General features: G+C 45.5%; 1 protein-coding gene across 3 annotated transcripts in view; it reads left to right on the forward strand.

Moving 5' to 3' along the window:
• Positions 1 to 23,608, forward strand: part of LRRK1 (leucine rich repeat kinase 1) — a 222,323-nt gene that overhangs the window by 181,927 nt on the left and 16,788 nt on the right. For all 3 annotated transcript variants that reach the window (XM_075557945.1, XM_075557946.1, XM_075557947.1), the window contains 6 exons: positions 941 to 1,190; positions 4,329 to 4,495; positions 12,244 to 12,441; positions 13,646 to 13,923; positions 16,612 to 16,806; positions 17,521 to 17,672. In XM_075557945.1, the coding sequence (XP_075414060.1) occupies positions 941 to 1,190; positions 4,329 to 4,495; positions 12,244 to 12,441; positions 13,646 to 13,923; positions 16,612 to 16,806; positions 17,521 to 17,672 (1,240 nt within the window). The remainder of the gene's footprint in view (positions 1 to 940; positions 1,191 to 4,328; positions 4,496 to 12,243; positions 12,442 to 13,645; positions 13,924 to 16,611; positions 16,807 to 17,520; positions 17,673 to 23,608) is intronic.

Below are 23,608 nucleotides of genomic sequence, written 5' to 3' on the forward strand. Positions count from 1 at the left end.
TGGAGAGCATTGTCCTCACTTGGCTTGTTCAGCTGTCAATTGGTGGTGAGGGGGCTCCACGGAGCAGACCAAGAGGGGTGGTCCAGGCCTGGCAAGGCCCATATCCCCTCCAAGTGTGAGGTGCTACTCTCGGACCTCTAGCTCTCAGAGGGGCTGTGATAACCCAGGTGCTTCTCTGCCCTGCCCTACAGGTGCCTCTGTGTGGGCACCTGGGAGGGTCCTCCGCGACTCCTGTCACAGATGTGGAGAACAATGCAAGCTGTCTGCTAATGAAACCCTTAGAAGATGACTATTGTCTGTTTGCATTTGCTCTCATTTCTCATTTCTTCTACTGTGCTACTTTTCTAGAAGGGAACATGGGAACTTTATGTTTCAAAGGTTAAGAATGTCTTCCTAGGCATTGGGATTATTCCATTGTTGAGGCATGACGTGGTTCAGCCCCAATTACAATATCCAAGCAGCCTCAGCTGTGCAGACAGGACACCCACCTCCTATCAGCCCCCTCTTGTCAGCCTGCTCAGGGTCCAGAGCACCCAGGGTGACCTGAAGTCTCCCTGAGAGCCCTCTGTGCAGATCCTTGTGGCTCCATTTGAAACAAACTCAGTCCGTCCAGGCAATTCTGATTCACAGCAGCTCTGTGGGACAGGGCAGAATTGCTCCTGCAGGTGGCTGTGCCTGTGACTGTTTGTGGACGTAGGAGGCCTCGTCTTCGACCCACAGAATGACGGGGAGCTTCAAACTGTTGGCTTGGCAGTTAGCAGTACAACATAGAACCAGTTTACCACCAGGGCTCCTTGGAGGATGAATAGCACTCTCCAAATCAGAACCATCAGTCCTCTCTGGAGGCAAGACTCCTCTGTGAGTCCTGGGCTCAGAGACATGGGTTCAGAGACCTCTGCAGTACTTCGGTGTGAATGATCTCCTGCTCTGTCCCTCTTAGCCCTAACAGCAACCGAGAGTGATGGGACGCCCCTCATGGAACAATATGTGCCCTGCCCAGTCTGCGAGGCATCCTGGGCTGGGAGCACGGACCAAAGTGAGATGGAGGAGGGGGTGCACTACTTTGACATGGAAGACTGTGTGCTGACAGCCATCGAACAGGACTTCATCTCCTGCCCCAGACACCCGGACCTCCCCGTGCCCCTGCAGGAAGTAGTGCCTGAGCTGTTCATGACCGACTTTCCAGCCAGGTAGGTTCCAGTGCTCCGCTTCCTTTTAAAAACATAGGTGCGGGCAAAGAGGCCGTACTTTCAAATGTATTGTCTACTGAGCAGATAGCAAGTGACCTCCCTGCCCCTGGCCCTGCCCCCATAATACCGAACTATAGCCCCATTCTCCGTGGCCTCCCGATCTCAAAATGCCAGCATCGACTCCACCCATTACTTCCACCAATATAGTGTGAGTTTACTTTTGAGATCCCCATCCTGGCTGCCTGAAGGAACCAGGTCATATTGGTGTTTCATTTTTGAGGCCCTGATTGCACTGTTTAAGAGATGCTCTTCTGGGACCCCTGCACTTTCTTTCCCTAGAAGTAGCTATTGCTCCTCTCTGCTGAGCTGGCCCTCCCTCTGAGTTGTGCTTGACCAGAGCTCAAGCAATAGAAGGTAAGTACGTGACAGCTCCAGTTCCCCAGCCCTTTAGTAGTGTCTCGATCTGGCAGCTTGATGTTCCCTTTGCAGCACATACTCACTCATAGCTCATGCCCTAAGGAGAAGTTAGGTCCCTATGTCTTTTCTAGGTTGTTTCACCTATAAGAATCTACTCTCCTAACCAGAGGGCGTTCTGAAGGAAACAGAAGCTTCTTTGTGGCCCCATCCAACAGTAAACCCCTGTCAGTACTGTAGTACTAAAGGCAGTAAGACCAAGTCTGTGGGAAAAGATGGTATCTTTTCTTGTTGATAGAAATCAAAATCTATCCTGTGAACACCCTGGATAAGTTGACATCAGTGATTCCCAACATTTTTAGAGTTATGAGGTCCTGTTATTTTCTCTCTCAAAGAAATGCTATACTTGGTTTCTCTAAGGAAACATAAACTTTCTTTTGTAAAAATATTTCTATTCTCCTTTTTCTAAATTGCTCCTTTAACCCTAATAAAGTAGATGTGGAATATTCTGTGGCATTGTAGCGGGATTAAAAAAGAGGCTGGCTGCCCCTGGTAAGATTTACAATCTCAGAAACCAGAAGGGGGATTTCTCCGAGGTCTTGTAGGGACCGTACGAGTTGGGATCAACTCAGTGGCAGTGGACTGGTTTAGACAGTGCACAGTTGGGAATGCCAAACATGCTTCTGGGTGAATCTGTTTCCAAGTCTCCAACACTGAAGAACCCCCTGTTTTGTGTCAGTGCCCCCGTTACCTCATCAGGAGAAAGGAAAAGAATCTCTCTCCTGCAGGCTTCCTTCCTTCCTGCTCTCCTCCCAGGCACTCTTCCCAGGCTCCCTTCCTTCCTGCTCTCCTCCCAGGCACTCTTCCCAGGCTCCCTTCCTGCTCTCCTCCCAGGCACTCTTCCCAGGCTCCCTTCCTTCCTGCTCTCCTCCCAGGCACTCTTCCCAGGCTCCCTTCCTTCCTGCTCTCCTCCCAGGCACTCTTCCCAGACTCCCTTCCTTCCTGCTCTCCTCCCAGGCACTCTTTCCAGACTTCCTTCCTGTCTTCTTTGCTTCCCTCTCCCACAGCGCCCCAGCTCCTTGCCTTGCCATTTTTGGTTTATTGGTTCTGAAAAGAAGAGCCTCAAGGAAGAAGAGATAGGGTAGAAGATGAAGCAGGGATTGTGTGGGGGTGGGGGTGGAAATTACCTACGTCAAAAGCTTAAGGAGTGGAGGAAATCCACAAAGGCCGTCACCTTCCATGCTGACCCAAGGAGCACCAGGTTCAAAGCCCCAAGGGGCCTACAGTCCCTGTGGTGCCTGGCCTCCAAGGTACCCGGATGCAGAGGCCTCAGCTGCCTCCCAAACAGATTCAGGCTTCATAATCTATAACCTCCATCCTTTGGGCGGTCTGCAGAGAAGGCTGATGTGTCCCAGAGCTACCTTCATTTCCAAGACCCCACCCAAAATCTGGATTTTAATCTAGGATTTAAAATGTACACACAAGCAAGACAGTTAAACTCTCCCCCTAGTCATTTACTGTGATGACTCTACAGTAAACAAATGCAGTTTCTTGATGGGTCCTAGCTGAGGAAATGGTGTGAGGACCTTGCCTGACCTCCTACACAAGAAAGGATAGATAATCTAACTCCATACCAGCTCTAGGCCAATCTCCAGAAGGCCTTCACCTTCCATCCTTCTGTACCTTATTCTGACACCAACCATCCCTACAATGCTCTACTTCTCTGCTGGGCTTGATAATCCATTGAAATGGCCACACAGAACTCAAAAATGATGCAAATCATTATAGCCTTTATGAGGGAAGTTAGCAGGTCCCAACAAATCAAGATCAGAACATATTAAAAATACAGTTGCTTGCTCACAGTAGAGCTTCTTCTCAGCCATGCCAACAGTCATGTCGCTCTTTCAGCCATGTAGGCCCTTGGCCTCTGCCCTCCTCAGGCACATGGTAGAAAGCGCGCTGCGTGCTGATAAATGCCTAAAGGACACCTCACTCTGCAAGGCAGCCTGAGACTCAGGTTTAACTCACTCCATGGACTGGCAATCCTACCACGCAATCGCATGGTTCCAGTGCTGCAGCCTCCGGTGCCTCTGCCCCCACCACCCCTTGCACAGAGACCTTGCATGCTTCCTCTGGTGGCTCTTCTTCCTTGATTGTTGTGGGATTCTCGCTCTCACTTTTGAGGTGACAAAGCCAATCAAGCCCTGCGTTGGAGTCCTCTATATTTGCGTGCTCCAACCATTCATTTGGTGGGAGTTACAAAGACTAGGGATAGAAGTTGTCAGGTAATTTCACTTTACCACACTAGCCTTCCAAACATGGAACTTTTAGAGGAAAATACCCCAAAGCAGGCTTTTTCCTCATCCTCTTCTTACTGAGTTTTCACTATGTATCCATCGCCATCATCATCTATGAGCAAGGAACTACTGTTTAATAGGTAAGGTGATTAAGGCTTGCGGAGCCGCACAGCCTACCCAGGTTTGTCCAGCTGGCAAGGGGCAGGGCTGGGGGGTAAGCCAGATCAGTCTAATCCCACAGGTACCTCTGAACCAGGACTATCCCTGGTGGCGCTGGGAGCCCCTCTCACTAGAGAACAAATCGAGGTGCGAGCATAGATTTTCACCCACTGCACGCAGGGCCTGGCCCATGCCTCGGTGGCCCTCTCCTGGGGCAAGGGACCACTTAGCAAGCTTAGTGCTGACCCCTGAACTGTGTTGTCAACAGGCTTTTCCTGGAGAACAATAAGCTGGAGCACAGTGAGGATGAGAGCAGCATCCTGGGCCAAGGTGGGAGCGGCACTGTCATCTACCAGGCTCACTACCAGGGCCAGCCAGTGGCTGTAAAACGGTTTAAGATCAAGAAATTCAAGAACCTCACCAATGTCCCAGCAGGTAACATGGCCCCAGCCCATCATCATTCTTCCATTGGTCTAAACCTAATGCCACTTTCAGGAGGTGTAAAGAGTATGTAACCCCAGAGCACAAGGAGAGAGAGGCAGACCCAGCAGCAGCCACACTGTGTGTCTGCAGGTTGTGGCAGGTTCAAGGGTCAGTTCTCAGGAGGAGCGTACCTTCCTGGATTCAAGCCTCTAAAAGTAGAACCCATCCTCACCATTCCCACCCACTAAGGGCCTGCCACAGACCTGGCATACAGCGGGTAGCAGTCTGAGCTTGGATGGGCCCTCTCCCTGCAGAACCCTGAGCGATCTTCACTTGGAGCAGGAAGATGGGCACTCTAGGTGAGTGGAGAAATTCTCTCCTCTGCCCACCCTCATGAATATGGCCTTGGTGCACTCAGGCTCTGGTACCATTAGAGTGAGAGAATGGATGAGAAGGAGAAATTTGCAATTAATTAACAAACATGATTTTTAGTTGTTGTTTTCTAATTCTTGCAAGCCTATGTATCCATTTAGCCCACATAAATGACCTAGTAAACATATTTTAAAGATGATTGATGGGTGTAAGAAAATGCGTACCCAATCCAGGAAGGAAATGTCCTTAGCCAACAAACATTGGGATCGATGCTGACCCTCACTGGAAGGGGAGCTGTTATACTGGCCATTTTGCACAGCCGGCCAAAGCCAGTGTCGGTGAGTCTGTGAAGAAAGGTCATTCTGAGGCTGCTCGTGAAGTAGAGACAGTACTAGCCCTTAGAGTCAAGGCTTGACAGTATCTGGTAAACTGAAAATGTGTAGACCCATCAGCCCTGTCTCTGACCCGGACATGATGTGTTCCAAGACATGGGACAAGCACGTTCTGTTATTTCTACGTGTGGAAAATCTCCCAGAAGTCCACCAGGTTAAGGATCTCAGTGTAGTGTATGCACACAACCGTTAACGTTTTTGGAGTGAGCCCAAAATAACAAGAATGGTTGAAAATAAGCTAGGTGACAAATGATATTTATTTAACCATTCCACATCACTTTTTTTCTTTAAATACGTTTTTTTTAATTTCTAAAATAATTTGAGATTTACCGTCTATGGTCTATGTCACGATAGTACAGAGTTCCTGTGTCCCACACACCTATCCCCTGTTAACCATCTTGCCTCAGTAATGAATACATGTTGATACATTATTATTAGCTGAAGTCCATTTTTAATACCGATTCTTTCTGATTTTCCTGAAGTCTTTTTGGTAGGCAGAGACACCGCACTAAATTTAGTTACCATGTTCTCTGCACGGTGTCCACAGATTGATGACCTTGCCAGCTTTGAGGAGTCCTGGTCACGTGTCTTTGTAGATTGTTCATTAATTTGGATTTGTCCGATATTCTTCTTATGATTAAACTGGAGTCAATGCCTTTTTGCCTTTAGGGCACAATCAGTTAAATGCTGGCGTACTTACTGTCTTAGTCTGAGTCCTTTTAGGGAACAAAATAGTGAGGAGTTTACATAAGTGGAGAGAGACTCACTTAACACAATGGATCCTGCCATTGTGGGAGCTGGCACGTCCCAAACCCATGGGTCAGGTGGCGAGCTGAGGAGCTCTGCACACTTAGGAATGAACGGGGCAACTGGAAGAGTGCAGCTAAGAAAGAAAGTTTTGTCAGAACATCCATTTATATAATTGAGGCAAACTACTTTCAAAGCAGTTCCAAGAAGAACCTCTATCAACCAACTGGCTCATCACATCATGCAAGATGATAATACATTGCATTATGGAAGAGCAGTCAATACAATCAATGTCTGACAAACCACGAGAGCCTAGCCAAATTGATCTATAACATGACAGCTACTAACTAGAAAGGGGTTTGAACCTTCCCCAAGGAACCTCAGAAGAAGCGCCAGGCCACCTACTTCCAAAAGATCACAGTCATGGTGCACAGGCTACGCTACACACGTGGGACTGTTCCAGGAGTTAAAATCAACTCTTGGCAAATGGATTGCTGTGATTTTTCATGAGTTTGGGGAAAGAAGACCAGGGAAGTCACGTTCTATTCAGGACACGTATTCGCAACATGATCGATCACTGTGCATATTGACCTGACTTGAAGTCAAATGAGAGACTTTCCACAGTTTCTCAAACTCTGTGAGATCCCCTCCCTCACCAGGCCTCTCGGTGTCTGCTTGGTAGATCGAGAATGCTACCATTGTCACTGTGCTTTTCTGTTCGTCTTGAAGTGGCCTCCATCCAGTCACTGCTCACAGTTCTGCTTGCTATTTGTCAACATCAGCAAATCGCAACCTGCGGTTGCGACCCTTTCACGGGGGTCGCCTATGACCATAGTGCCCATGCTCTGAAGAACCGAGACACCATCCTCTGTCGGTCTCCAGGCGGGTCTGCCCACTAGCAGATACGCCCACACACAGGGTCAAAACAACATGAGGAACTGTATTAAAGGGTTGAGGCATTAGAAAGGTTGAGAACCACTGGTCTATATACTGGTCTTTCCTGCTAGAGAACTACTCCTTATCGAGTATTGAGATCCCTTTCTGTGTTATGGTCGAAAGCTCGTCTTGCTTATTACAAATTGGCTGTTATTTGCTTTCTGAGGCTATTCATACTTTTTGCCCTATCAATTGTTTCCAGTCTGGTGCTTTTTATTTCTTCATACTCAGAAGGGACTTCAGCACCAGAGCTGGGGGAAGAGGCTAAATGAGGAGGAGCCATGATTCCATGCCTAACTACAACAATTAGCACTGTAATCAGCAGTTCTTCAGCCTGGCTTGACTTCCACATTCAATGACTCCCTGTGTTAGAAACTGGCAATCGGGAGAGACAGACACAGAGGAATAGTATGGCTTGCCTGTACTTCAAGGGCCAAGAGGCTGACATAGGTGCCCTTTCCTGGGAAGAGGTCTCAAAGGCCCTGGGAGAAGCGATGGTGAGTGGAATCTATCACCAATGATAGACACTTCTCAGGGCAGCTCAGGTGACTGCTCAGAGGCGGTGGCAGAGACAGTGTTTTCTCTGACTAATGAGAGAGCCCTGGTCATTTCTGGCGACCCTGGGAGTACAGTAATGCAGTGCACTGTGTCTGGCAGTGGGTGGGGTGAAAATGTTGAAAGCAATATCTAGATGAATTGCGACATCTGGAGAGAGTCCTCCATTAAAGGGTACTAAATATCTTCATTAGGCCATGACTTGTCTGTCAGTTTGTCCTATGGTGGTAGCTTATGTGTTCTGTAACACTGGAAGCTCTGTCACTGGTATTTCAAATGGCAACAACAGGATCACTCAACATGAACAAGTTTCAATGGAGCTTCCAGACTAAGTTCAGCCAACAAAGAATAATGTCTGTCCACTTCAGAGGAAGTAATCACTGAAAATCTAATGCTAAACGTGGAAACATCATCAGTTACTGAAGGCCTAGTAAATAGAAGCAGGACATTGTCAGACAGTGCTGGTGGAGGGGGCCCACTGGGCAGAAGGCACTTGAAATGTGACTGAGGAAGAGCTGCTTTCTCAGAGTAGAATTGACGGTGGTGACATGAAGGGAGTAAAGCCTGTGGCAGGGAGCTTGCTGGGGGTTCATTTGCTGACAGAGGACAACTCAAGGTGAGAAGAAACAGCTGCCAAAGAAAAACACAAAAAACTACTAATAACCAGAACTTGAAATGTGTGAAGTATGAATCAAGGGAAATTAGAAATCACCAGAAGTGAAATGGAACACATAAAGATCAATATCCCTGGTGTTACTGAGCTAAAGTGGACTGGTATTGGCCACTGGAATAAAAAAAAAATCCAACCAATACAGCTGTCATTCAAATTTGCACTAACAACCAAAGCTAGTGAAGATGGTATTGAAGAATTCCACCAATCTTTTCATTTGGAAATTTATCTAGCATGCAATCAAGGTTCACTGATAATTATTGGTGATTGTAATGCAAAAGTTGGAAACAAAGAAGAAGGAAGAATGGTTGGGAAATATCTTGGCAATAGAAAGGAAGCAAGAGATCACATGATAGAATTTTGCAAGACCAACAACTTGTCCAGAAAATACCTTTTACTTTTCTTTTAAATTGTTTTATTATGAGCTCATACAGCTCTTATCACAATCCATACATACATCAGTTGTGTAAAGCACATTTGTAAATTCATTGCCCTCATCATTCTCAAAACACTTGCTCTCCACTTAAGCCCCTGGCATCAGTTCCTCATTTTCCCCCTCCCTCCCCACTCCCCCTCCCCTCATGAACCCTTGATAATTTATAAGTTATTTTGTCATATTTTGCCCTGTCTGACATCTCCCTTCACCCACTTTTCTGTTGTCCGTGCCTCAGAGAGAAGGTCACATGTAGATCCTTGTAATCCATTCCCCCTTTCCAACCCACCTTCCCTCTACCCTCCCAGTATCGCCACTCACACCCCTGGTCCTGAAGGGATCATCCACCCTGGATTCCCTTTGTTTCCAGTTCCTATCTGTACCAGTGTACATCCTCTGGTCTAGTCAGACTTGCAAGGTAGAACTGGGATCATGATAGTGGGGGGTGGGGGTGAGGTTGAAGCCTTTTTTCAACAACACAAATAATGACTATAAACATGAACTTCTCCAAACAGAATACACAGAAATCAAGTTGATTACATCTGTGTTGAAAGAGATCATGGAGAAGTTCAATAACAACAGTTAAAACCAGACCAAGGATTGACTGTGAAACAGACCATCAATTGCTCATATGTAAGTTCAGGTTGAAGCTAAAGAACATGAAAACAAGTCCAGGAGAACCAAAGTACAACCTTGAGTCTATCCCACCTGAATTTTGAGAATATCTCAAGAACAAATTTGCTGTATTGGACACTAATGACAGAAGACCTGATGAGCTGTGGGAGGATATCACGAACATCATTCATGAAAAAAAACAAAAGTTCATTAAAAATTCAGTCAAGAAAGAAAAGACCAAAGTGGATGTCAGGAGAGACTAAAATTTCCTCTTACCGTAGAGTACCTAAGACACATGTAAGTAATGATAAAGTCAAAGAGCTCAGCAGAAAACTTCAAAGGGCAGCTTGAGAAGACAAAGTAAACTTGTATAATGAAATGTGCAGAGACCTAGAGTTAGAAATCCAAAAAGGAAGAACATGCTCAGCACATCTGAAACTGAAAGAACCCAAGAAAAAAGTCAAGTCTTGAGTTGCAATCTTGAAAGATGCTATGGGCAAAATAGTGAGTGATGCAGGAAGCATCAAAAAAAGATGGAAAGAATATACAGAGTCACTGTACCAGAAATAACTAGTCAGCATCCCACCATCTCAGGAGGCAGCATTTGAGCAAGAACCAATGATGCTGAAGGAAGAAGTTCAAGCTGCACTTAAAACTTTAGCCAAAAACAACTTTCCCAGAATTGATGGAATAACAATTGAAATGTTTCAACAAGCTGATGAAACACTGGAAGCACTTGCCAGGAAATTTGGAAGACAGCTACTTGGCCAGTGGACTGGAAGAGATCTATATTTGTTCCCCTTCTAAAGAAAGGTGATTCAACAGAATGTTCCAATTATAGAACAACATTCTATACATTGACAGGAAGCTGCCAGAGGTTCGGGCTGAATTCAGAAGATGATATCATTGCCAATGCCAATTGGATCTTGGCTAAAAACAGAATACCAGAAAGATGTTTCCTGGTGTTTTATTAACTATGCCAAGGTATTTGACTATGTGGAGCATAAAACATTGAGTGGATCCACCAGACTGTCTGACCACGAGGTGTAGAAGGGACCAGTTATCAGACATCAAAGAACTAAAAATCATATCAGTGGGTATCCACCTTCCTGATATGATCACTGAAGACAAACTAGTGCATAAGCAAATCTGGTGAAGAAAGCTGACGGTGCCCGGCTATCAAAAGGGTCTTAAAGCTTGAAGATAAACAAGCGGCCATTTAGCTCAGAAGCAACAAAGCCCACATGGAAGAAGCACACCAGCCTGTGGGACCACAAGCTGTCGAAGGGATCAGGTATCAAGCATCAAAGAACAAAAATCATATCATTGTAAATGTGGGCAAATGCAGAGTGGAGACTCAAAGCCCATCAGTAGGCAACTGGACACCCCCTTACTGAAGGGGTGTGGGGAGGACATGAGCCAGTCAGGGTGCAGGGTAGCAACAATGAAGCATATAACTTTCCTCTAATTCTTAAATGCTTCCTCCCTCCCACTATCATGATCCCAATTCTACCTTACAAATCTGGCTAGACCAGAGGATGTACATTGGTACAGATAGCAACTGAGAACACAGGGAATCCAGGACAGATGACTCCTTCAGGACCAGTGGTGAGAGTGGTGAAGCCTGGAGGTAGAGGGAATGTGGGGTAGAAAGGGGGAACCGATTACAAGAATCTATGTATAGCCTCCTCCCTGGGGGCTGGACAGCAGAGAAGAGGGCGGGGGGAAACGTCAGACAGTGTAACATATGACAAAATAATAATTTATGAATTAAGAAGGGTTCATAGCATCAGACATGGCTCTCGAGTTTTCTTCAGCTAATTGTATTATTATTTGACTGCTTTTCCAGTTTGCCGAGGTCTGCTTGGTTATCCTCTAGGTCACCGGTGCGATTCTCTGCCTCCACAAGCCTATTGGCACGGTTTGTCAAATTGTCACTGGATTCTGTTATTTCATCCCTTAACTCTTGTATTTCCTTTTGGTGCGTTGCCTTTATCTCCTCTATCATTTCATCTTTTTTCTGCATTGCTTCCCTAATATCCTTTATGACTTCAAGCAGCATTTTGAAAATTTCTTTTTGTGGCAGGTCAATATCTTCTTTTTCTATGCCTATGATTAGGTTCATGACTTCTTCTGGCATTGTCTTCTTTTGCTGCTGCTTTTTCGTTGAAGCTGTTAGAACTGGTTGCTGTTTACGTGTTGTTTTCGAGGAGCCTGGAACCATCTTTCTGAGTCGAAGAGCCCTGGGCTCTCTCTTGGGGGGGCAGACACTTTCAATGTATTGTACTACCAAAGAAGCTGAATGCCTATAAAACTGAGTACTTTAAGGATATTTGATCACCAACCCCCCCATGCAGATTAACAACAGAGTACATGTGCCCAGAATGAAGAGTTCAAATCCACTTTCTGTGATTCTTTGATGCCCAAACAGTGTCTGAAGTGTCTGGTGGTAGTTCAGTGTTAGGTTGGCATTCTGAGGGTCCTAAAGAAAGATCCACCCTTTATCTTTCAGCTTTGGTGGCATTAGGCATTGCTTATATGTAGATTCTCACATGCCTTTGTGACTGTTTTACATATCCTCTTTTATGAAACACCTCTCACAAAGGACTAGGATTAGGACTCCTGCCTTCTTCCACGACCTCCTTAAATTAACTAATAAGATCTTCAAAGAAAAACGCTAATGTTAACAAGGTCATGTTCATTAATGCAGGGCTGAAGACTCAACATATATCTTAGGCAGACACAGGTCAATCCATAGGAGACGTGAAGGACCCCAGTGGGTACTGAACAAATGTTGAATGTGACAGACATGTGAAGCTCTTGAACAGGAGGTGGTTTTGATATCTTGCCCTGCCCGACTTCTTAAATCTCTGGAAGTAGCTCTAGAGTTTGGTGGGGGCCTTCCTTGTGATGAGGGAGAGGGTTGCCTGGTCAGAGCCTGGGCCCAGGCCTTTTATAGCCCCTACCTGGTCTTTCCCTCCCAACCCCATGCCCCATTCTCTCTCCCTGGCTGACACTGACCACATGCCTTCCTTGGCAGACACCATGCTACAGCACCTGCGGGCTACAGACGCCATGAAGAACTTCTCAGAATTCCGGCAGGAGGCCAGCATGCTCCATGCCTTGCAGCACCCTTGCATCGTCTCGCTCATTGGCATCAGCATCCATCCGCTCTGCTTCGCTCTGGAACTCGCGCCACTGGGCAGCCTCAACACCGTGCTATCAGAGAATGCCAAAGGTACCCACTGCGGACAGTGTTCCACAGGAGCCCAGCTCAGTAGCTTCAGAAACACTATGAGGTCAGAAATCCTAGCAGAAACTGTGACAGGCAGGGCTGGCCACAAGGGCACCAAGAACCTGCCTTGCTTCCTTGGCCCAGCTGCCCTAAGTCCAAGTGTAGACCAGAGAATCTAAGCAAGCCCAAGGAAAGCCTGGCCTCCATGTGGCATCTCTTGTGTGGGAAGAAAGGTGTATTGGGGCTCGTAATGTCTTCCATAACCTTCTAGAAATTGGGTGCTCACCGTGTAAGCTTGGATAGTTTTTTCCCTTCACCGTATTTGGATTTTATCATCATCTTTGGATCACACAGGCTGGTGAGCTTCTTCCATGTGTAACACATGGTAGAATGTTTGCCATCCTGTGTGGGCTTCTCAGTTACCCTGGTCCATGCCCTACAAGCACAACCAGTACCTGTCTCTCATTGGAGGCTTGTGTGTTGCCTTGATGTTGAGCAGGCTTCAGTGGGACTTCTAGGGTAAGACAACTTACAAGAAAGGCCTGGCAATCTGAAAAACCATTGAAAATTCTATGGATAACAACAATCTGGTGTTCAGCCAACCCTGGGAATGGCCCAGGACCAGGCAACATTTCATTCTGCTGTGTATGAGGCTGACAAGAGTCAGGGATTGATTCACCAGTAGCTAACAAAAATCATAACATACCTTACATGCTGGCAGTTATTAAAACTGTGAGACTCTGGGTCAGTTTTATCATATTTCAATTTTAACTAAATTTTAAATAATTTGCCTTGATAAATGAAAAAAATAACTTCCAAAAAGCTAACAGCAAGAAAAATATATGCCTTTTTGGCCAAGAGAAGAAGCCATACTATAAAAAGCAATCATTTTCCCCCTGATAAGAGGGAAGGTCAGAAATGCAATTCTTACACCAACAGCTTAACCTGTTGACAGTTAACAACATTGGCCTGAGATCGACTCTAAGAATTGTCCATCTCTACTGTTTTAGTAAAAACACCAGTCATTTCGAGTTTGAGAATCATGAATGAAGCTATAACAACATGTTTGTCCTAAATAATATCTCATTTATGATCATCCTCTCTCCCTTTGAGCACCTGGTGTGAACAATCACAAGTCCAATGAGAAAGATTTCCCAGAGGAAGACAGATGTTATGATGATAACTTGAAGCCTCTTTTTCTTCCTAGACTCCTCCTTTATGCCCCTGGGACATATGCTCACCCACAAAATAGCTTATCAGATTGCCTCTGGTCTGGCCTACCTGCACAAGAAAAACATCATCTTCTGTGACTTGAAGTCAGACAACATCCTGGTCTGGTCCCTGGATGTAAAAGAGCACATCAACATCAAATTGTCGGACTATGGTATCTCCCGGCAATCCTTCCATGAGGGTGCCCTGGGCGTAGAGGGTACACCCGGCTACCAGGCTCCAGAAGTCAGGCCTCGCATTGTGTATGATGAGAAGGTACCTACCCCAACCCAACCCCGTGGACCCAGCTCAGCCCCACCAGGCAGTAATCCATGTGCCATTTGGATCTGGTCATGCAATCGTCACGTCCTGATTTCAGTGTCCCCGAAGCAGGCTTCCCCCACTCCCTACGCTCAGTGAGGGTACTTTGGCTCCAGTAAAGCAGGACACGGGAGTATATGTCTGATTGGTTGTGATGGGTTAATATCTTCTTAGCTTCAGAAAATATGACTTCACCTCAGTCTTCTCGGGCCTTAATTCAGAGATATCATGGAAGCTGTAACAGAGTGGACAGAGAGAGTAAGAAGTAAATGGTTCTGCCACTTCCAGGTGCCAAGTGGGGACATATGAGGCAGTACCCTCCCCCCCCAAAAAAACTGGAAGTTTTTCCCCAAAAACTATGTATTAAAAAATTATTTTATAAGACAACCTTATCTCCTTCAATGTACTCTCCATTACACTTAATATATCTGTCAAATCTGTGATTCCATTCTTTTTTTTTTTAACAATTTATTAGGGGCTCATACAACTCTTATCACAGTCCATACATATACATACATCAATTGTATAAAGCACATCTGTACATTCTTTGCCCTAATCATTTTTTCTCCTCTTTTCATTTTTTACATTTTATTAGGGACTCATAGAACTCTTATCGCAATCCATACATATACATACATCAATTGTATAAAGCACATCCATACATTCCCTGCCCCAATCATTCTCAAAGCATTTGCTCTCCACTTAAGCCCTTTGCATCAGGTCTTCTTTTTTTTCCCCTCCCTCCCCTTTCCCCCCTCCCTCATGTGCCCTTGGTAATTTATACATCGTTATTTTGTCATATCTTGCCCTATCCGGAGTCTCCCCTCCCCCCCCTTCTCTGCTGTCCCTCTCCCAGGGAAGAGGTCACATGTGGATCCTTGTAATCAGTTCCCCCTTTCCAACCCACTCACCCTCCACTCTCCCAGCATCGCCCCTCACACCCTTGGTCTTGAAGGTATCATCCACCCTAGATTCCCTGTGTCTCCAGCCCTCATATGTACCAGTGTGCAGCCTCTGTCCTATCCAGCCCTGCAAGGTAGAATTCAGATCATGGTAGTTGGGGGGAGGAAGCATCCAGGATCTAGGGGAAAGCTGTGTTGTTCATGTGATTCCATTCTTGGAAACATTTTTCAAACTCATCTGTTTGGATGGCTGTTAGCACCTGCCTCTTTGTTTTTGTTGTTGTTTGTTTTTCAAATCACTTCTACGTCATCAAATTGCTGTCCTTTCATCACCCTCTTTATAACCAGAAGCAAAAAGAAGTCACATGGAGTGAAGTCAGGTGAGTCAGGTGCGTGGGGCAAGAGAGGCGTGCTGCTTTTTGCCAAAAACTGGTGGCTGAGATGGCTGCGTGAGCAGGTGCATTGTCATGGCGGCAAACCAGTCCCCCGTCTGCCACAAAACAGGCCTTTTTGTTGCACACTGTTATGCTATCTTTTCAGAACCTCTAAATAGAAAGCTTGATTAACAGTCGCACCTGGTAGAACAAACTCCAAATGCACCACAAGTTGACATTTTCTTTTTTTTTAAATCATTCTATTGGGGGCTCGTACAACTCTCATCACAATCCATACATACATCCATTGTGTCAAGCGCATTTGTACATTTGTTGCCATCATCATTCTCAAAACATTTGCTTTTTACTTGAGCACTTAACATTAGCTCCACATTTACCCCTCCCTCATGAACCCTTCATAATTCATAAATTATTATTTTGTCATATCTTGCACTGTCCAACATTTCCCTTCACCCACTTTTCTGTTGTCCATTCCCCAGGGAGGAGGTTATATGTAGATCCTTGTCCATTTGGGAAGATGACAGACGTCCAAAATGAAAACCTTTTTGAAATGAGAAAACCACTCACACACTTGAGTTTTCCCATAGCGTTATTCTTGTAAGCTGTGGTCCACATCACAGCAGTTTCTGAGCATTTTTCACCAGTAGGAAACAAAACTTCACGGCAGCATGCTGTTCTCTTAAATTAGCCATCACAAAAAACAAGGTTCGAGTAAAACTGCTTTCATGAAAAAATTCACTGACCAGAATGAACCTTCCCAGATGACACCACTGGGTGCACACTATTTCAGAGTGAGTTGCTCCATGTTCACCTAGAAGGAAAAATGCATACTAAGAAATCTCCTTTCTGCCCAGTGCAATTCCAGGTTGTTGGGTTTTTTTTGGGGGGGGCGGGGGTTGGTACCTCCTCATAGACTAGGCTCACAGGGTTATTGTGAGAAGCAGACAGAATCAGGTTGGTAAAGTCTTCTAAGCCAAAGGCACTCACCGCAAGGCACTAGCTGGATCCAAAGCCAGAGACAGTGAAAACAGATATTGGATTCATGGGCATGTAGGTGGATGGGTCATGGGGAGATGTATGGACAGATGGGAGAGAGGACAGAAAGAAGGAGAGATGGGTGGATAGATGACTGAGTGAATGAAGAGGTGGACATATGGACAGTAGATGGTCAGTCAGAGAATTGATCAGATGCTTGAATAGGTGGAGACGGATGGATGCGTTGGGGGTTAGATTGATAATGGTCCCCTTTTGGGCAAGGCCCACATTTCCTTCTCTCATTTTTTTTCCTTGCTTCCTCAACCTTGGGCCCAGTCCGGGGCCCTAACTTGGCTTGACTTTCTCTCCAGGTAGACATGTTCTCCTACGGGATGGTGCTCTATGAGTTGTTGTCAGGACAGCGGCCTGAGCTGGGCCACCATCAGCTTCAGATCGCCAAAAAGCTATCTAAGGGGATTCGCCCCGTGCTGGGACCGCCAGAGGAAGTGCAGTTCCACCGCCTTCAGACACTCATGATGGAGTGCTGGGACACGAAACCTGAGAAGGTACCCCAGGAGCACGGAGCTGGGAGGACCGGGGTCTGGGAAAGGTTGTATAAGATGTGAGTGTGCAGAGCATCCTGTGTGAACTGGTCACGGACACACTCTGCACTAAGGGTCTGGGACAGTTGCAGCCTCTTGAGTTTGCTTACTTACCTCTTCTTTAGCAGCAACCACAATTGCTCCTAAAAGAGCTAGTCTCATTTTCTTTATGTGCATACCACTCTCGGAAAAAATAATTTTCCTTCTCCACTTCTCTGTATGTCATCACACAAGCAGAATCTATCCATCACTTTGATAGCAATGCAAGCGTAATGGGAGGAGGGGTAGAAACGCTTGCTCCTGAGATACATTGTAGTTTTAAGGTTAGTGGGGTTTTTTTAAGACCTGTGGTTTCTGTGCTCATTTATCATGTTAAACAATTTAATGTACTGGGAGTAAATGAGATGGAGGAAAGTTCTTTACAGAAATGGTATCTCCGTTGGCATGAGCATTGGACAACTTGGGGGTTACACTAGGCTGAGTGCTGATTTCCAGCGGCGTGGCCAGCGATGGCCTAGATGGCTGGAAGGGCTTGTCATAGCAGCTGATCAAATCCTGAGCCAGCTACTTACTCATGCCCTCTCACTCTCACACAAGAAGCCAGTCTCTTGGGTAGAATCAGGACTGACTAGGTGGTAGATAACCTCTGCTCCTATCCTGATGGAATCTCTCCCTCAGCGGCCCATAGCCCTGTCCGTGGTGAGCCAGATGAAGGATCCGACCTTCGCAGCCTTCATGTACATGCTGCCCTGTGGGAAGCAGACATCATTCTTCGCATCCCAGGGCCAGGAGTACAATGTGGTGTTCTGGGAAGGGAAAGAAGAGTCCAGGTAATCTTTAAGGCTCCTAGCACCTTGCTTATATTTCAATGAGAAGTGACCATATTTCAATGGGAAGTGACCATGGAATTTGGCAATGTAGAATCAACAACCTGGATGAGCAATTTTTCTGTGGCTGGGGTGGGAAGCCTGACTAGAGTCCACTCGCAGGAGAAATAGGGACAGAGGAACTTGAGTCCACAGTTATATATGAGTGGGGCTTCACAAAGCTCAGGTGGTAGTTCCATCATTATTTAACTCCATTCTTCAGCAAACTTTGTTTTACACTTCCTGGAGGGTTACAGTTAAGAGAAGTATATAAATGGGTGCCTGTGTGATGAGAGGGGCGTCGTTCTAATAGGAGAGCTACTTGCAGCTGGATTATAGAGGAGGTTGGTGATGATGTGGCAGAGGAGAAGGGCCAGTCACTGGGATGATGTCCCTGAGTTGCTGAGAAAGGACGGGGATCCAGTGCAAAGTAAGAGACTCATCCTTCGTTAAGAGTTTGCGGGTACTCCCTTAACTGCCTCTTTTTTCTCCGTGTGGTGGCAGGGAGGACTAGTGGATGGCAAGACGTGCTGGGAATTTGAGAGAAAACGGAAGGTGTGAGGCAGGTAACAAGGCGAGGGAGGGAAAGGCCTGGTGGTTCTAGGGTGGCCCCGAGGGACTTACGTGAAAGGAGAGGCTGTCAGGTGTGCTCCCTTCCCCAAACAGTCAAGCCCGTTTGCAAGCAGGAGGGGACCTCTAACAAAAGCACCGTTCCCACAGGTATTGGATGAGGCCAAGGTTTGCTCATAGCAGGAAGAAACAGAATAGTCCGCTTCAGTGGTACGCGATAGTCCCTTGTAGGTTGCAGGCCACACCTCAACGCTGTTGTGGAGTTTGTGATCTACATGCACCCCTCTTGTGCCACAGTTGAGACCTCCTTCCTTCCCCACCAGGAACGAATATGTAAAGGGGATGGCTCAGGAGCTACATAATGCACACACTGGAGCAGAGAAAGGAGGTCCCCAAAAAGGAAGAAGGAAGTAGGAAGTGGGAGAGAGAGAGAGAGAGAGACACTCAGTTCCCACCCACCATTACCAGAGATTGTTCTAGTCCTAAAATATCTGATGAGGTGGCCCAGATGGGAGTTGTGTCATAGACTGCTTTCCCATTTTTTCCAGCCAGGATAATGTGTTTGCTGAGAGAATAGCCAACTTTTTAATGCTTCTTTTTTAATTCCCCCAGCCATGTGGCGTAGGCAACAGGGTGGTGTTAAGCCGTTAGGCTTTGTCAGAATGGTGAAAGGATACAAGGGTCAAGTGTATTTTCAAGAAGTTACACATAGAGATGAATAAATAATAGAATCAAAAGTTAAAGCAGCAAATGAGTGAGGAACAATGAAAAGTAACCAAAGATCTAGGCCTTGACAGAGTACAAAAAGGCAGCTGATGTCACTGTTGGTTAGGTGTTAAACTGCTAACCCTGAGGTCAGCAGTTCAAACCCACCAGCTACTCCAAGGGAGAAAGATGAGACCATCAGCTCCTATAAAGATGTGTAATCTCATAAATATCATGTAGGGTTACTCTGATTTGGAAAAGACTCTGTGGCAGTGTTTTTGTTGATGGTGACTTTGGTTTTCATTTGTTATACCAAAAAAGGGGAGATGGTAGTTAGGTAGTTGAATGACACTAAGTGTGTGTACGGTGTGGTGATTAGTGAAGACAAACTCTGGATTGTGGCCTTGAATGGTGGCAGCTGACAGAACATGGAGAGAGAATCACTGAGGAAAGAACCGGAGACCAGGGAATTGAGAGGCCAGAATTTAGAAAGACAGCCTTTTCCGAATAACTTAGAAAGAAGTAATTGAAATAAAGAAGCCACCATCATGGATGTTACCCTTGCAGATTAAATGATTGCTTCAAAGGGATTTGCTTCAAGTAATCTGGGAGAGGGGACTTGGGCAGAGATATCAATGAAACCAAATTGACTACCTCGAGGTAGAATTACTGAAGTCAGCTGATGGATCTGTGCATTGTACTGAGCCATCCTCTGCTTCAGAAAGATGAAGGGTGGGGGGAAAGGAGGCAGGGGGTGATTTCTCACAACTGGGCTTTCTAGTTCAAATGACAAATCCGTGGGTTTTCAGACTCCTTTAGGGCAGAGCATACAAAACTCACAATGCTTTGGGTAGACTGTCCCAGTCTCAGCATAGCAGGAAATATGGCCATATTTTTTATTATTTTTATGGTAATGATAATACATGACTTTTGCACATAAACAGCATAGGTATACATGTAAAACAAAATGAAGATGCCTCATGCATATATATATATACCATAGTGAATGAAGGGGGAAGTGCAGAGTGGAGACCCGAAGCCCATTTGTCGGCCACTGGAGATCCCCTCACAGAGGGGTTTAGGAGAGGAGATGGGTCAGTCAGGGTGGTGCGATGTAGTACCGATGAAGAACACAGATTTCCCCCAGATCCTGGATGCTTCCTCCCCCCAACTACCATGATCCAAATTCTATCTTGCAAGTCTGGATAGAGCAGAGGTTGTACACTGGTGCATATGGGAGCTGGAGGCACAGGGAATCCAGGGTGGACGATACCTTCAGGACCAGGGGTGTGAGGGGCGATACTTGGAGAGTAGAGGGTGAGTGGGTTGGAAAGGGAGAACTGATTACAAGGATCCACATGTGACCTCCTCCCTGGGAGACGGACGACAGAGAATGGGGTGAAGGGAGACTCCAGATAGGGCAAGAGATGACAAAATGACAATCTATAAATTATCAAGGGCTCATGAGGGAGTGGGGAGCGGGGAGGGAGGGGGGGGGAAGAGGACCTGATGCAAAGGGCTTAAGTGGAGAGCAAATGCTTCGAAAATGATTAGGGCAAAGAATGTGCGGATGTGCTTTATACAATTGATGTATGTATATGTGTAGATTGTGATACGAGTTGTATGAACCCCTAATAAAATGTAAAAAACAAAAATGAAGATGCCTACCAGTGCACATAAAAGCAAAACTGAATATAATATGTGTTCTCTATCAATGCTTATTTCTTCAACAACTATGTAAAGTGTTTTAAACAAATATTAAAAAAGAAAAAGTTATTTTCTTTTTAAACGGACAAAAATTTTAGTTCAAGTCAAAATTGCCACTGAGTCCATGTTTTGATTAAATTATAGTGCATTTTATCATGTGAATTGAAGCGCCTCAAAATGTCAACGGGTTTAAACTCAAACAGGAAGGCTTATATCTGGGAGTCTCCTCTGGTCCTTATTGTTTGATATCTACTATAATATAGACTTTTAAAAAACAACTCATTTTATTTTTTTGTTGTTGTTAACAATATACACAACAGTACATATACCAGTTAAACAGTTTCTACATATACAATTCAATGGCACTAATTACACCCTTATAATTGTACAATAATTCTCCCACCCCTTTTCCAAATTGTTCCTCCCTGGCTTATGTAATGTCGCTGCCCGATAAGTTTGCTACTTAACGTTTTCATTGGCTGTTGTAACTTTGATCCCATATTGATAGATCTTAAAGGAGCGCAAAGCACAAGGGATACTTTGTTGCCAGCTCAGCTAAGCTATTGTTTTGGTTTGTTTTAAGAAGACTTCAGGAGTATTCTGATTTAAGAGTCAAGAGTATCTTAAAGCGATTGTTGGGGGACTTCGTCCAGCTTGCACGGCTCCAGAAAGCCCAGCTCCAATGAGATTGAAAGTCCTATGGTGCATTTTCCCTCCTTGATCAAGATTCTAGAGAATATTTCCTCAAAATGTTCAGTGAGGACAGCCCGGTCCTTCTCATTGCTTCTGGTCTCACAGCAGCGGCGGCAGCTTTGTTCAGGGAGACACTTAGTCAAAAATTCCTTCCTTTTATTCTTGACTCTCCTTATCCGGTTTATTCGGGAAGTTATTGTATTTTAATTTATAAGCTCAATAGAAAAAAAGGCAGCAATCTCGATAGCCATATAGGTAAGGACCATGAGCAATTTGAGGAAGAGCAGAGCAGAAACAGTAACATTCAGGCTCCCTAGTAATCAAAGAAGCATGAACTCAGCCTACAAGATGCCCCTCCCTTTTGTATTTTGGCCCTATTGTATCGACAAGGATTTTTTTTCAGATGACAATGGATGCTGTTGATAGTATACCACACTGAGTTTGCACTTTTGCACATATGTCTAAAAACAAATTTTCAGTGGTGATTAATGAGTGCCATTCAATCCCTGGCTAGGGCACACAGCTGCTGCTAACACGTTGGGTTGGAGGTTCAGGTTTACCAAGAGGCACCTCAGAATAAAGACCTGACCCTCTAATTCTGGCCGGCCATTGAAAATGCTGCTGAGCAGTCTATTCGGACACGCTTGGGGTTGCTATGAGTTGCACTCAAATCAAAGCAAGTGGTTCATTATTAACAAATTTAAAAAGCTATTCTTTGTTTGTTTGTTATCAATCAGTTCCTTAAAGATACTGATACTCTTTGACCCAGTAATCCGAGGTGAAGGAATCTTCCCTCCGGACCTAGGGCTACCGGTGGGGCTCCACCCATCTGCTGACCCTGTACCTTTTTAGTTTTACAGACTTCTGCAGGAAATCTAAAATAGCCTGTTCGGTGGTGGGAAAGTTCGTCTGCAAGGGAAAAGAGAAGCCTCTTTCTGGGACCCGCGAGGGTTTTTTAAAAGTTTCCACCAGCTTGAAGAAGAGCAAATTCACAATGGTGGCTCCACCCTGTCATTGAGGGGCAGGGAGACTATGGCACCAAGGTCATCGAAAAGGGGTATTCAAGATTTGCCTGCGAATGAAGGAAGGAAAGGAGAAGGAAGAAAATGGGAGTGCAGATAAAGGGGACTCAAATATAACACGTTGCCTTTCCATGTGTTTTACCTTGTCCAAAGTACATTTTAAAGTCATTTGGGGATTCCCTTCCAGGTGGGAGACCCTGTTCAATTTCTGGCCAAATGCACTTCAAGTATAGTTACCACCCATCTGTTAACAGAGACTCGTGTTTCTATGAAGCCAGTGTCAGCGTAGCTTTTAGACTCATAGGACTAGGAAGAAAGTCCTGGTGATTCACTTCCAAAACCAGCCAGGGAAAACTTTGGATCATAGACATCTGATGTGCCCACCCACTGCGGGGATGGTGCAGGACGGAGCTGCATTCTGTTCCATTGGGCTGACTCAGTGACAGCTAACAACATTATTTCTTGTTATAAATGATCATTTCACATTATTTCTTGTTATAAATTATCACTTAAATTATCATTATCATATTCAAGCAAGAAACATAAGTGACATTCAAAGTAAATTTCAAAGCTGTTTGAAAAATCTTAATTATGGATTTTTAAATGCATAGGGAAAAGACCGAAAAATGTAGGGGGCATAATTACTTTTTTTTTAAGGTTGCATTTGCTGTTTGGGGGTTTTCTCCCCCCACTAATTTCTGTTATTTGTAAAGACAGCTATACTGCCAGTCAGTGATGGCAAAAGTTTCCAAAATGTGAAGACCAGAGAAAATGTAAACTGTGGAATACTCTCTGAAAACTTAAACCTCTCGTTTGGTGGGTGACTTGCCCCTCCCCAAGCTTCCGTCACCTTCTGTACAATGGCCACCGAGCTCCTGCCCAGAGAAAGCGATGGAGTCGGGCCAGGTCCACACCAGTGAGTCTACAGCTGACTCTGGGGACCCTGCAGCTCCCTGTGAACTCTAGAGTGCCAATGTTGTGAGGCACCTCCTGCCTTAACGTCAGCCCACACTGTTTTTAGCTCTGGCTTTATCTAATTTTCTGATGCGGAGCCCCTTGTGTGCGTGGAGTAAGGAAAAGTAGGAAAGAAAACCCCAACGTGAGGAGCGTGGGGGCAACGGAACCCTGCCAGATTACAGAGAGAGGAGGCTTCTATTTTTCCTCGTGGAAATTACTTTTCTTTGCCCGTAACCATGATTCTCT

Source organism: Tenrec ecaudatus, chromosome 9 (genome assembly GCF_050624435.1).
Source record: "Tenrec ecaudatus isolate mTenEca1 chromosome 9, mTenEca1.hap1, whole genome shotgun sequence".
Classification (NCBI taxonomy): Eukaryota; Metazoa; Chordata; class Mammalia; order Afrosoricida; family Tenrecidae; genus Tenrec; species Tenrec ecaudatus.